The 15,331-nt window shown below is 48.5% G+C and overlaps 1 protein-coding gene across 1 annotated transcript in view; it reads left to right on the top strand.

The window, feature by feature from the left end:
• LOC121279409 (corticotropin-releasing factor receptor 2-like) overlaps window positions 1-15,331 on the top strand; it is a 200,196-nt gene that overhangs the window by 83,065 nt on the left and 101,800 nt on the right. Inside the window, exon 3 of the mRNA XM_041190630.1 lies at window positions 7,567-7,652. Coding sequence (XP_041046564.1) covers window positions 7,567-7,652 — 86 coding nt within the window. The remainder of the gene's footprint in view (window positions 1-7,566; window positions 7,653-15,331) is intronic.

The following is a 15,331-nucleotide window of genomic DNA, read 5'->3' as shown; positions in this document are numbered from 1 at the left end:
AGAACTGTCCCGGTAGACTGATCGTGTCAGCTTGCTCCTGCCCCACAGAACTCATTTCTCGTTATCTTGACTCCCTTCTCTCTCCCCTTGTCCAGTCCCTTCCCACCTACATCCGTGATTCCTCTGACACCTTACGTCACATCAACAATTTCCAGTTCCCTGGCCCCAACCGCTTCCTCTTCACCATGGACGTCCAATCCCTCTACACCTCCATCCCCCACCAGGATGGTCTGAGGGCCCTTAGCTTCTTCCTCAAACAGAGGCCCGAACAATCCCCATCCACCACTACTCTCCTCCGTCTGGCTGAACTTGTTCTCACACTGATCAATTTCTCCTTCAACTCCTCTCACTTCCTCCAAATAAAAGGTGTGGCTATGGGTACTCGCATGGGCCCCAGCTATGCCTGTCTCTTTATGGGGTATGTGGAACATTCCTTGTTCCAGTCCTACTCCGGCCCCCTTCCACAACTCTTTCTCCAGTACATCGATGATTACTTCGGTGCTGCTTCATGCTCTCGTCGGGACTTGGAAAAATTTATTAATTTTGCTTCCAATCTCCACCCCTCCATCATTTTCACGTGGTCCATCTCTGTCACTTCCCTTCCCTTCCTTGACCTTGCTGTCTCAATCTCTGGTGATAAGACTGTCCACCAATATCCATTACAAGCCTACCAACTCCCACAGCTACCTTGACTACAGCTCCTCACACCCCGCTTCCTGTATGGACTCCATCCCATTCTCTCAGTTCCTTCGCCTCCGTCGCATCTGTTCCGATGATGCTACCTTCAAAAACAGTTCCTCTGACATGTCCTCCTTCTTCCTTAACCGAGGTTTTCCACCCACTGTCGCTGACAGGGCCCTCAACTGTGTCCGGCCCATCTCCCGCACATCCGCCCTCACGCCTTCTCCTCCCTCCCAGAAACATGATAGGGTCCCCCTTGTCCTCAATTATCACCCCACCAGCCTCCACATTCAAAGGATTTCATCCTCCGCCATTTCTGCCAACTCCAGCATGATGCCGCTACCAAACACATCTTCCCTTCACCCCCCCTATCGGCATTCCGTAGCGATCGTTCCCTCCGGGACACCCTGGTCCACTCCTCCATCACCTCCTACTCAAACCCCACCTATGGCACCACCCCATGCCCACGCAAAAGATGTAACACCTGCCCCTTCACTTCCTCTCTCCTCACCGTCCAAGGGCCCAAACACTCCTTTCAAGTGAAGCAACATTTCACTTGCATTTCCCCCAACTTAGTCTACTGCATTCGTTGCTCCCAATGTGGTCTCCTCTACATTGGAGAGACCAAACGTAAACTGGGCGACCGCTTTGCAGAACACCTGCGGTCTGTCCGCAAGAATGACCCAAACCTCCCTGTTGCTTGCCATTTCAACACCTCACCCTGCTCTCTTGCCCACATGTCTGTCCTTGGCTTGCTGCATTGTTCCAGTGAAGCCCAACGCAAACTGGAGGAACAACACCTCATCTTCCGACTAGGCACTTTACAGCCTTCTGGACTGAATATTGAATTCAACAACTTTAGGTCTTGACCTCCCTCCTCCATCCCTATCCCCTTTCTGTTTCTTCCCCCTTCCTTTTGATTTTTTCCAATAAATTATATAGATTTTTCTTTTTCCCACCTATTTCCATTATTTTTAAATATTTTTAAATCTTTTATGCTCCCCCCACCCCCACTAGAGCTATACCTTGAGTGCCCTAACATCCATTCTTAATTAGCACATTCATTTAGATGTACATCACCAACTTCAAAACCTATGTGTTCTTTTGTTCTGTTGTCTGTGACATTTTTTGATCATCTGCTTCTATCACTGCTTGCTTGTCCCTACAATCACACCCCCCCTCCACTTCTCTCCCCCCACCCAACCCACATCCCCTCCACCCCCCCCACCCCCACACACACACACACCTTAAACCAGCTTATATTTCACCCCTTCCTTGGATTCACCTAGTTCTGTCGAAGGGTCATGAGGACTCGAAACGTCAACTCTTTTCTTCTCCGCCGATGCTGCCATACCTGCTGAGTTTTTCCAGGTAATTCTGTTTTTGTTTTGGATTTCCAGCATCTGCAGTTTTTTGTTTTTATTACTACTTTCCTCCGTCTGGCTGAACTTGTTCTCACGCTGAACAATTTCTCCTTTAACTCCTCTCACTTCCTCCAAATAAATGGTGTGGCTATGGGTACCCGCATGTGCCCCAGCTATGCCTGTCTCTTTATGGGGTATGTGGAACATTCCTTGTTCCAGTCCTACTCCGACCCCCTCCCGCAACTCTTTCTCCGGTACATCGATGATTACTTCGGTGCTGCTTCACGCTCTCGTCGGGACTTGGAAAAATTTATTAATTTTGCTTCCAATCTCCACCCCTCCATCATTTTCACATGGTCCATCTCTGACACTTCCCTTCCCTTCCTTGAACTCTCTGTCTCAATTTCTGGTAATAGACTGTCCACCAATATCCATTACAAGCCTACCGACTCCCACAGCTACCTTGACTACAGCACCTCACACCCCACTTCCTGAAAGGACTCCATCCCATTCTCTCAGTTCCTTCACCTCCGTCGCATCTGTTCTGATGATGCTACCTTCAAAAACAGTTCCTCTGACATGTCCTCCTTCTTCCTTAACCGAGGTTTTCCACCCACAGTGGATGAGAGGGCCCTCGACCGTGAGCGGCCCATCTCCCGCGCATCCGCCCTCACACCTTCTCCTCCCTCCCAGAAACATGATAGGGTCCCCTTGTCCTCACTTATCACCCCACCAGCCTCCGCATTCAAAGGATCATCCTCCGCCATTTCTGCCAACTCCAGCATGATGCCACCACCAAACACATCTTCCCTTCACAACCCCTGTCGGCATTCTGTAGGGATCACTCCCTCCAAGACACCCTGGTCCACTCCTCCATCACCCCCTACTCCTCAACCCCTACCTATGGCACCTCCCCATGCCCACACAAAAGATGCAACACCTGCCCCTTCACTTCCTCTCTCCTCACCGTCCAAGGGCCCAAACACTCCTTTCAAGTGAAGCAGCATTTCACTTGAATTTCCCCCAACTTAGTCTACTGCATTCGTTGCTCCCAATGTGGTCTCCTCTACATTGGAGAGACCAAACGTAAACTGGGCGACCGCTTTGCAGAACACCTGCGGTCTGTCCGCAAGAATGACCCAAACCTCCCTGTTGCTTGCCATTTCAACACCTCACCCTGCTCTCTTGCCCACATGTCTGTCCTTGGCTTGCTGCATTGTTCCAGTGAAGCCCAACGCAAGCTGGAGGAACAACACCTCATCTTCTGACTAGGCACTTTACAGCCTTCCGGACTGAATATTGAATTCAACAACTTTAGATCTTGAACTCCCTCCTCCATCCCCACCCCCTTTCTGTTTCTTCCCCCTTCCTTTTGTTTTTTCCAATAAATTATATAGATTTTCCTTTTCCCAGCTATTTCCATTATTTTTAAATATTTTTAAATCTTTTATGCTCCCCCCACCCCCACTAGAGCTATACCTTGAGTGCCCTACCATCCATTCTTAATTAGCACATTCGTTTAGATAATATCACCAACTTTAACACCTATGTGTTCTTTTGTTCTGTTGTCTGTGACATCTTTTGATGATCTGCGTCTATCACTGCTTGTTTGTCCCTACCACCACACCACCCTCTCCACTTCTCTCTCCCCCCACCCAAACCCCCCACCCCCACCACACACACACACACACCCCTTCCTTGGATTCACCTAGTTCTGTTGAAGGGTCATGAGGACTCAAAACGCCAACTCTTTTCTTCTCCACCGATACTGCCAGACCTGCTGAGTTCTTCCAGGTAATTCTGTTTTTGTTTTGTAATACGATCTGATCCTGCCAGTTTCCTGTCAGGGTGAGTTGGGTTAAACTTTACTGTTAAAAACACTAAAAGTAGCCATTTTTTCCAAGTAATTTTGAACCCCTTCCTGCTCCCCTCAACAACACCTGGCTAGATTTTATGGGGGGATGGATTAATTGGGCATCCTCTCTCCCCCACCCTGGAAGGAAGCTGACTTTGCAGCCATAACACTCTGGGGGTAGGCGAAACTAGATGAGGGTGGGACTTCCATCCCTCAGTGGGCAGAAGTGCCGCCCTCAATCAGCCCATCTGATTAGCTGGCAGCTCCATCAGTCCTGGCAGCATTAGAGCTCAGTAAAGGGTGCTGCCGGGACTGCAAGGAGGAGCAGGAGGAGTACTGATGGCTGCTGGAGACAGCTAAGTCCTGGGCTTTTAGGGTGGCCGAGGATCCAGCCCGGAAAGCGGGAAAGAGGGCGGGTAAAGGGCCAGGTTTTGGAGGGCAGGCAGTGAGGAAAGAAGGGTGGGGCATGTTGACATCATTGAAGTTGGAGGGGCGGGCTGTGGTGGGGACACTCCTACTGCGCACAGGGTACCTGCCAAATGATATGGCCCCGCATCCTGCCCTTTTTCAACCTGGTCTCAAAAAACATAATACCCACTTTCAACCACCTGCCACAGCAACTGTATTATGGGGCAGAATTTTCTGCCTACCGGGCTGGCAGGCCCAACCCAATCTCCGGCAGGCAGGAAGCTGATCCCCACCAGAGAAGTGGGCCCCGCCGCCATTTTACGTGGGCGGGCCAATTAAGGCCCACCCAGCGTGATGTCCGGCGGGAAGTGCTAAGCGCTTCCTGTGAGGGCAGGGGGGTGGATTCCCCATATGACAGAGTGCGCTTTTTCGTGCATGCGCACCAAAGAGCGCACATCTCCCTGAGGCTAAGTGCTGCCTCAGGGAGATCGCTGACATTTGTACAAACAGTAAAAATAGAAAAAAAAATCCTTAACAATGTCACACGAGATGGAACATGTTAATAAATTTCACAAAAGCTTTATTAAACTTTTTTAAACCCTACACGAAACATCTCGCCGGTGGATGAGGTTTCATGTTTTTTCTATTGCCCGCTGGGGCTCCTGGCCTGCCCACCAATCTTAAGATTGGACGGGCAGGTGCTTTAATTGTTTAAAGGATCCTGTCAATGGCCTCAATTAGCTATTGACAGCTCGGTGGGCCCGCAGCTGATTTTGCTGCGCTCCCATCTTCCTGAAAATTTAAATGGGGTGGGATGACGTCGGGGGTTCCCTCCAACATCATCCTGCATCATATTGCGCATTGGCGAGCGGGTCCCGCCCCCCCCCCCCACCCCCTGCTCGCCAACATCAAAATTCAGCCCATGGTGTGGGCAGCTTAAAATCCTGGTAAGTTGGCTTGGCAACAAACTCAATTGATCTTTCATTATTTATTTAAATATAGCAGGCTGGCTGCCATACCGGGGACAGCCTGGAGTTGGGCAGGAAAGTGGTGGGCTGGGCACCCCTTGTATTTTATGTTTCCCTCACACCCCCCACCTGTAAACAGGGGTGGGGGGGGGGGAATAAAATACAGCCCACTAACTCCCACAGGCAACAGTTCCCAGGCCACTGGGCAGCTGTCGCTACCTCATCTGAAATTGCTGGTTTGAATGTTACGAACCCAAACAATAAGCATCTGGCACTGGACTCTTTTTGTGGTTACCAATAACCTCAGCTGTCAGTCTCTCTGCTGCTAGAATTTTAGGCAACAAGTTAATCAAGGTGCAGGTACCACTACACAGCATACTGACAGTTTTTAATGATTGAATAAGCCCCCCCACACCCCAGCCCGACCACACACCCACACCAGGGAGGCTGTAACAATTGAACCCCTTTAATTGCAACCACTCCCCCTAAATTACTTTATTCTCCAGTGGCCATGTGCAGTACCTTCAATGAAACAGTGACTGGCAGTCCATCATCAGCTAAGGAAAAAATAGAATTTAAGTTTAACTTTGACACACATTCAGCAAAGCTTATTTGACATTATGGATGACTGAGAGTCTTACTGAATTGAAAATTGTACTAAATTGCACGTGGGTCACTGAAGTGGGACCTTGTAGAGCTGTACAGGTTGTGTACACTGACAGTTATAGCCTACAGCCATTACGTTTGATGCACTGTGAAGTGCTCCACTGATCTATTACCATGTTTTATACCTTTACTGGCAGACTGAGTTTATAGGAATGCTATAACATTTTCCCCCATTTCGGTGGAGAGTCATTTTTTTTTTCTCTACCTGCCTACTGATGGGCTGGCAGCAACAAAACTGCCGGCTGATAGTATGACATCCAAATGGCAACTCACCATAAGTGAGCCTTGATGGTAAGCGTCACATCCACACCAGTATCTACTCCTGTCCTATCCTGAGATTAACTCTCTCTAGAGGGAGATGTTGGATGACAATGAAGGGTGAGAAACCTGGCTGAATTTCGAAGTTAGGGGTAATTGGACCATTAAAGTACCTACCCAATTCCACCAATGGAACTAAAATTAAGCAGATTCTATAAAGAGCAGGTGATTCAATCTGTTGTTAGTACCCAGGTAGTGAAATTAAAAATGACCCCACTTGTGATCTTTGTACAGTTGTTTGCCATGTTGCTACAAAGAGAAACCTGTGAAAACCTTCCAAGCTATAACATGCCGATGCCAATCATTTTACCTCAGCTGCCCATGACTCGTTAACACTCAGGAGGAGTCAACCTTTCTTCAATGTACTGTCACACTGCTCCGATGCAGTAGGGTTTGAAATGTTCTCAAAGCATCAAGTAATTTAACATCTGTAAAGTGCAGTGATCAGCAGGGCAGTCTACTGCAAGAAATAGGAATGGTTTAACACATTCTTGGATAAATGTAATGCCAGGGTGAAAATCCTGTTCTGCTCAAGGTTGCTATTTTACTTTTTAGAAAAATTAAGAAATATGATTCTCTTGTTACCGCTATCTATTTGATCATTTACAAAGTAAACAAGTTCAGACTGGGAGATCTAACAGAAGGATCAAGGTCCAGGGAAAGAATGGAAGAAAAGATGGAGTATAAATTTGTTTTGGGTACCAGTGTGAAATGGATTGGTTTAGCAAATTGGCTGCCTCTTTCACACTCCTAATTCTTTTTTGGAAAGGAAGCTCGAGTGGCGTGAGAAGGGGGTTCTGATTCGCTAGTGCCCAAATTTTTCTGAATGAATTATACACTGATTAGGCAACCAGGTATAGTGTCAGCCTTTGTTCAGTTGTAGATGTGAAGGTTTTGGTTTCAAACCCCAGTCCAGACCTTGAGCATCTATCCTTGGCTGCCACTTTACTGCAGGACCAAAGGAGTGCTGCACTGTCAAAGATGCCACCTTTCGGTTGAGATATTAAACCAAGGCCTCTCAGTTGGACATAAAAGATCCCATCGAAGAAGGCGATGGGGCTTCTCCTTGCTGTTTTGACCAACATTAATCCCTCAACTAATATCTAAAACAGATGATCTGGTGATTTATTTTATTGCTATTTGTGGGAGCCTCCTATTTACAAGTTTGCTGCTCTGTTTCTTACAATACAACAGTGATTACACTTCAAAACTTTAACATTTTCACTAAAACAGTTAATCTATCATTAAGAATCCATTTTTGCTTTGCAACCAATTTTTTCCACTAAGGTTTCTTTTGCTTTTACAGGAAGCGTATACAGAGAATGCACTGGAAATGGAACATGGGCCCCTCGAATCAATTATTCCCACTGTGAGCCCATCTTAGGCGAAAAGGTTAGTCTGGTCTACCCAATATAAAATAGCATTGGTAATTGTAGCATGACTTTTATATCAATCCATTTGTGTCTGTGGGTGCAATATCTGTGCCCGCTGGTGTCGGGTGTGGTCGTGTGAGCAGACAATATGGCGAGAAGGCCAAAATTGGTTTCACAACGTTGTAAAACCAGTTTGCAATCGTTGGCTCAGCCCATCCATGGCAGGCTGTGTTTCCCGCCTTCGGACATTGGGAACTTCATTGTAATATATCAGCATATCATTATAAGGCCAGGCCTCTGGACTAATTCCTCGCTGCTGGATTGTTTGCCCACGTCAGTGGGAAAACACGTCGGTGTAGGACACGTCTTGACCACAGTGACGTGCAGAAGTTGGGACTTTTCATCAAGGTCTTGCTCACATCGCAGACATCCAAGGAGCAGAAATGCTGCAGCCTGGCAGCAATGGAAGAACATTCATGGCATGCTGGATGAATTCTCATGGACATGGCTCTGCTACAAAGCAGCTCATGGAAGTTGGAAAGTCACCACTGATGCTCACAACTTATGGTGGTTGATGGGGTGAGAGAGGAAGGTCTAGGATCAACTGGGAGAGGATGAGGTGTCGGGGGTGTGGTGAGGGGAACGAAGGCGTCAGGAGATGAGGTTGGGGGAGGAGAATGCAGGTGTCGGGGGGGATGAGGTAGGGGGGGGGGGGTGCGGTGCCAGGGAGTCCAGTGGGAGGAAGGATTGTGGAGAGGTGAGGGAGTAGGGTGGAGGAAGAAGTAAGGCTGGAGGAAGGAAGCGGAATGGGGAAGGAGTAAAGCTAGAGAAAGAAGTGTGGCAGGAGGAAGAGGTAAGTAAGGCTGGAGGACGCAGTCAGGAGGGGAAAAGGACCAAGGGTGTGGGAAGAAGGAAGGGTGTCTGAGGGAGTCAAGAAGGGGGATGGACTAAGTGGGAGGGGAGTCTGGGGGGGATGGGGGAGTGCGTACTGTTGGGAGGACGAAGGGGGAGGTAGGGGCTCCGGGAGGTGGGGGGGGGGGTCCAGAGTGGTTTAGGGGTTCCAGGGAGGAAGAGGTCCAGAGGGGAGGATGTCCAGGTGAATATGCAAGGGAGGGTTCTGATTGATCCATGACTACCTCCTGGGGAGTGAACTGAGGATGGGCAGGGTACAAGGGAATGGCGAGAATGACCGAGGGCAGAGTAAGGGGGTAGGGTGGGAGGGTGAGGGTTCAACATTAGCAGTAGAAGGGATGGCAAGGTGATTGGTGGGACTCGGAGGCAGACACGAAGCCTGGGAATGGGAAGGAGGTGAATGTGAATGGGGTGAGATTTTTGTGAAGGAAGCAAAGGTGCATGTTCACCTGCACATCCCAAAAGGAAAAAGGTTGTGGCTGGTAGGTCACTGAGGGGAGGTGGAAGGTGATGCCTGGGGGGTGGGGTGGTCAACAGTGATGGGGGAAAGGAAATGGGTGACTGGGGAGGGGAACAGATGGGAGAGCTTATGAAAAATCAAATCAAGATCATGTCCAAATTGAAAGTTGTGATGGGGGAGATCAGGGAGTGTGATCATTGGGGGGGGGGTGGGTGCGGAGATGCAGGGCAGCTCAGATAGACAACTGAAAGCAAACCCTAGTGGGCAGCATTTAAAATGCTCAGGACATTGAGGTGAGTGTGACATGGGAAGGATCCATGTGCGTGGGACAGTGCTTCCACGAGGCTCTGAGAGGCTCTGCCACATACACACACTTCCTCCAGAATCACTCATTGCCCAGCTGCTCCCCCGTAGTGACAAGGGATGAGGTTGAGAGGGTCACAGACAAAAGGGACTTGGAGGGAGAGGACAGCCTCTGAGATTCCTGAGTGGATGACCCAGGGATGTCCAGCTGCCACTGTCCCATGCATGCAGATCCTTCCCATATCACACTCACTTCAATATACTGAGCATTTTGAATGCTGCCTGCTGGGATTCACTTTCAGTTGTCCAACTGAGCTGCTCTGTATCTCCGCCCACCCAATGATCGCACTCCCATGCAGCACCTGATCTCCCCTATCACGACTCTTGATTTGCTCAGCATGGTCTTGATTTGATTTTCCAGAAGCTCCCCTGTCTTTTCCCCTCCCCCAGTCACCCATTTCCTCCCTCTCATCACCGTTGACCACCCCCCCGGCATCACCTTCCACCTCCCCTTGGCGACCGACCAGCCACAACCCTGAGTGCCGGTGAGCTTGGCCAAATCTGCCTCCTCCTGCTTCGGGCACGTGTCCATGCGGTGACCACCAGATTGTAAACCTGAGCCTGCTCTAGATCTAGGTCCCACCAAGGGGTGTGTCTCTGCGCTGGTGGAGGGTGTGGGTAAGCACTGTGATGGGACTTCCAGCTCTTCAATGGAGGAGGTGTCCCCTTGGGTGGAGGTGAGGATGTGGATGGAGCTGAGGGACTGGCTGGCTGAGGATGTCAGTCGCTTGGCAGAGCTCCCAGTGAACCAAAGTAGCGATAAGTAGTGTATGGCAGCAGAGTCAAAAGCAGCAGAGAGAGCACTCACAGTTGCGTGGAGAGAGGGATGATGTGGTGCAGGATCCTCACGTGGGTGTTTGCCGCCAACCTCACCATCACTGCGGGCACGGTCCATTTCCGCACCAGTCAGCACGATGGCTCCTCAAAGTGAGCGAGGGGCCTAATGTGGGCCACTCCACATCCAGTCTGACCCTCTGCCTGCTGATGTGAGCCAGCTTCTCCTGCATAGGAACAGATGGAGAGAGTGTGAGCAGGACACATGGCACTGCATGGAATGTTTGTGTGGTGAGCGGAGACATGGACAGAATGAGATGCAAGCTCCAGAGGATATGACCCTGATGGAGATGTGAGGGGGTGTGTGAGAGTTAGTGGTGTTTTCCCTTGAGGTGTGAGATCCCTGTGGATATGTGATGGGTTTGAGAGTGTGTGAGTTGAGAGTGATGAGAAGAGTGAGTTACCCTGGTGGAACAGATGAGACCATTCATCCTGTAGTGGCACTGGGTGGCTGTCCTCTTTTGCAGAGCATTGGCACTGACCACCGCTGCCACCACCTCCCATGCTGGCTGGATGATGCCGCTGCCCCTCCTGCGGCCAGAGCAGGGGTAGAGGACATCATGGAGGGCATCCAAAAGGTGCTCGAGGGACGCGTCACTAAACCTGGGGGCTGCAGTCTTTTTGCCTTTTGGGGCCATCCTGTCTTCCGCTCAGCAGTCGTGGGCTGGAAGCTCTGAGAAGTGTGCACTCGACTGGACTTTAAATATGGCGCCCAGTGTGATGAAGCGGCGAGGTGATGAGATGGCGGTTGAATGACAGCCTGCCCGCCATGGAAATGGCATGTTTCCCGGGAATGCTTAATTAATTTGGTAGGTTTGGTGCTACGGCATGAAAAGCCGCCATTGTAGTCGACGGGTAAAACGTCGTTTTACCTGCCAGCTACCCACATAGTGCAAATCTGGGATGACTCTGCCCTGTGTTTTTGTGAGAGGGTGCATATCCCTCTTGTCATTTTATTCTCTAGATTACCTGCAGGCCATTTACCAACACCTATAACAAAGGAGGGGGTTGGGTGTCCCCCTCCCAACCTTTAACTATTCCACACTTGAACTGACTGAAGAGGAATTCAATGCCACCCCCACCAAAACCCCCCACACCAGCTTTTCCACCTCTTATTGCAGAAGGGCTGCGTTTGAAGGTCATTTATAGAAACTAGGAATTGCCAGACAAAAAAAGACCAAGGTCTATCTTGTTTGCCTTCTGCCATTCTGGTTGTTGCATGATACAATGATAACGGAGCTGTTGACAAATCATTGTAATCAATCTCGATCAATTATTCTACTGATCCAAACTTGACATGAGACAACTTGCCTCAGTGGTGGAGGGCTTTGTAAACCTTCCTCCCAGGCCTGCTGCACTTGCTACATGTCATGTCTCAAATTACTCAGATATTGTATCCCAAATATTATTTTCTAAATTAAATCTATCTGATGATGTCAGTCTATCATGAATAGGTCTGTCAACAAAAAGAAAAGCTGAACTTTTGAGAAATGCTGTTCAGGCTTTTAAGCTTTCTTGCTTCCGTGAATTAGATGTATGTGTTGGTGTATGTCTGAGATAAAGTCCCTTGAGCATCGCAAATGTGAGACATACCTGCTGTTGAATAATCACACAAAAGTTGAAAACAGGGACTAAATGGGTGCAGTGCTAATAGGACACAGGCCAGAATTTTTCCCTCATCAGGCGGTCTTGGCGAAAGCAGGTGGGGCAGTCAGGAAGCCGACTGCCACCTGCGATCGGCTCTGCACCGTGATTTCATGTGGACGGGCCAATTAAGAGCAGCGCCCTGTGTTAGGAGGATAGGAGGGAGAGCCGGGTCTCACGTGCAGATCGCACATGCCCCCGAAAGAGCACTTCAATCTCCCTGAGGCACGGAGCTGCCTCAGGGAGATTGAAACGCTTTTTTAAAAAATGAATAAATACAATAAAAATTTAATGAAACATGGCCCCTCACCTGACTGTGTCGCTTGAGATGGGACATGTTTTTACTCTCAAAATAATGTGTTTATTTAATTTGTTTTAGCTTTCGGAAACCTCATCCCGCTCGTGAATGAGGTTTCCTAAAAAATATAAAGGCCGCTTGGCCTTTTTGCCTGCCGCCAACCATTGGTTTGGACGGGCAGCGTAAATTTCAAGTTAAGTAGCTTGTTAATGGCCTTAATAGACCTTTCAATTATCGGCAGGCATGCATTCAGCTCCGGCACACACCTGCCGAACGAAATATCGCGCAAGTGCACGATGACATCGGGATGCGTGCCCAACGTCATCACACGTCATATTACGCTCAAGCATCTCAGGCACGTGCCTGCATGCTGAACGTAAAATTCTGGCCATACTGTTTGAAAGTCTGATTTTTGCACATAGTTTTCATCTGAATTTCAGATTTCCAGAATTTGAATGTCTAAAATTGCTAAATCAGACACCTGCAGGTTTAGTATTCAAGTGCTGATCAGGCACAACTTTTGTGGAACAATATATGTGAGCTCCACACATTCACCTCCACTGATGGCATGAAATGTGCTGCTGGTAAACAGGGGAACATTTCCAGATGGCTAAGTGACCAAATGAAAACACGTGTTCTTGGATGTGGCACTTGAGGTCCTGGTGGAAGAGATCCAGAGGAAGGCAAATGTCCTGTACTTGTAGGGGGGAAGGATTCCGCCTCATTCTCCTGTCACTCTCTCCTGCAGCAGCTGCTCCCCCGGTCTCATATCCTCTTCCCATACCCAGTGCAGATCAATGAGGACTTCTCACAAGATGCTGTCGTCCAAGCATTCCCTTTCTACTGTTAATTCCTATAAGGTTCCCAATAAGGGTAGCACAGCATTTATTCTTTTTAATAAAAGTCCTCAGAGGATTTCCAGAACAGGTGTGCATAAAGCGTTGGTGAAGTCTTGACGAAGTGTCCCAAAATGTCCCCGATTCATTTCAAAACTCCTTTTCAAACATTGAGCAGCAAATGAAGAGTAGAAGTATTCTTAAGTACTCTTAGGTTGTGCTGAAAATCCTCTGCAATAACTTGTTCACCACCAGTGATTTTTCAATGTTAGTAGGATGGTCAACGTTAGCTGCTTCAAGTACTATCCACTATAATGGTGCTTAATCAGCACTAGCAGACAATGTAAGTGGCAATCAGCTTCTTAACAATCCCCTAGGCAAACATTCCTGGCACGAGCTTCAACTCCTTTACTAAGATGACATCTTGGGTGAAATGTTTTACCTCATGGCACCATGTTGGCCACTTTGAAGGCTCTTTAACAGCTAACATATCTGGGGTTCCATGATGTGCTTAACGTTGAAATGATATGGGTCAGAACAGAAATAATGTGAAGAGCGGACTTCAGTCTAAAGAGTTCATTAAATAGTTATTAAAAATGAGATAGATGCAGCCTTGAACAAATCCATGCTTGTTCACCTGAACACATGCAGCATCAAATACTTTATTAATTATATTGGTTACTATGTGTAATATAGGGTGAAATTTTATATGCTCCTCTCCCTGAGAGTAGAATGGCAGCGGGGGAGCATAAAATCAGGTGGCATGGAAAGGGATGCTATGCCCGTCGTCTGCCTGATTCTGCTGGTATTTTACCTGTGGAGCGGGAAGCATCAGGTGGGTAACCTGATCCTGGGCCAACTGTGGCCCTGAAGTGACCAATTAATGGCCAGTATTTTACCTGGTATTTTACCTGGTAGCCTTGGACTGGGGAGAGCAGGGGGGGCATGACCCTCCCGTATGGACACCCTGTGCACAACCAAGGTGCCCTCCTCACCACAATACTCCCTCTCCCATTCTATGCTCCCTGAAACCACACCCCTAGCCCCTTGTCAGTGCCTGCCTGATTGGTCCTGGTGAAAACATGCCACGCCACAACTTACCTGGGTGTCTGTGTCCAGCAACGATCACCTTGGGGACCGGGTACAGTTCTAGAAGTGGCCACTGTTCCCAGTGCTGCTGGGACCAGAAGGCTGCCAGCCATTTGATTGGGGCTTCAGGTTCACCAATGACTTTTAAGCTGTAGGGTTGGGCTCACACCGCCGCATAAAATTCCACACATGGGCAGGATTTTCCTCCCGTCGGGGGTGAAGTTGAAGTGCAGGAGCACACAGGCGAGCCTCCAATTGGCGCCCCCAATAAGGGGGCGTGGCGCCATTTTATGTGGGCGGGCCAATTAAGGCCTGCCCAGCGTGATGCCTTGCGCTCCCTGTGCGGGCAAGAGGAAATCCCTAAACCTGAGAGTGCACTCTTTCGCACATGCGCACAAAAGAGTGCACTCATCTCCCTGAGGCTAAGTGCTGCCTCAGGGAGATAGCCTCAACTGTCAAAAATGATAAAAATAGAGAAAAAAAATTCCCTCACATGTCCCCTCATGTGACACTGTCACATGAGTTGGGACGTGTGCATAATTTTTAAAAAAGCTTTAATAAAATTTTTTAAAACCCTACATGAAACCTCATCCTGCCCGTGGATGAAGTTTCATACTTTTTCTAATTCTTGCCGGGGCTCCTGGCCTGCCCGCCAACCTTAAGCTTGGATGGGCAGGTCCATTAATTAGTTTAATGACTCTGTCAATAGCCTCAATTGGCCATTGACAGGTCGGCAGGCGCACAGCTGATTTTGCTGCGTCCCCGCCTACCTGAAAATTTAAATGGAGTGTGGTGACATCAGGAGTTCTGCCTGATGTCATCCCGCATCATTTTCCCATTGGTGAGCGGGCCCCGCCCCCAAATCATCGACGGGAAAATTCTGCCCCATGTTTCTAAGGGCTAAAATTAAAGCAGATAATTGCTGCATTGGTTCTAATTTTCCTAAATTCCCTAGAGTCAGGGAAAGCTCCATTAGATTGGAAAAGTAGTGAATGTAACTCCTTTATTCAAAAGGGAAAGGATATAGAAAGCAGGAAACTATAGGCCAGGTAGCTTAACATCTGTCATAGAGAAAATGTTAGAAGCTATTATTAAAGACATTATAGCAGGGCACATGGAAAAATTCAAAGTAATCAGGCAGACTCAACATGGTTTTGTGCAAGGAAAACCATGTTTAACCAATTTATTGGAGCTCTTTGAGGAAGTAACATGTGTTATGGATAGATAAGGTGCCACATCAAAGGAAACAGTAACCATGAAAG

The sequence above is a fragment of the Carcharodon carcharias genome, chromosome 6 (genome assembly GCF_017639515.1).
Source record: "Carcharodon carcharias isolate sCarCar2 chromosome 6, sCarCar2.pri, whole genome shotgun sequence".
Taxonomy (NCBI): Eukaryota; Metazoa; Chordata; class Chondrichthyes; order Lamniformes; family Lamnidae; genus Carcharodon; species Carcharodon carcharias.
This window is presented reverse-complemented; position numbering and strand designations above follow the sequence as displayed.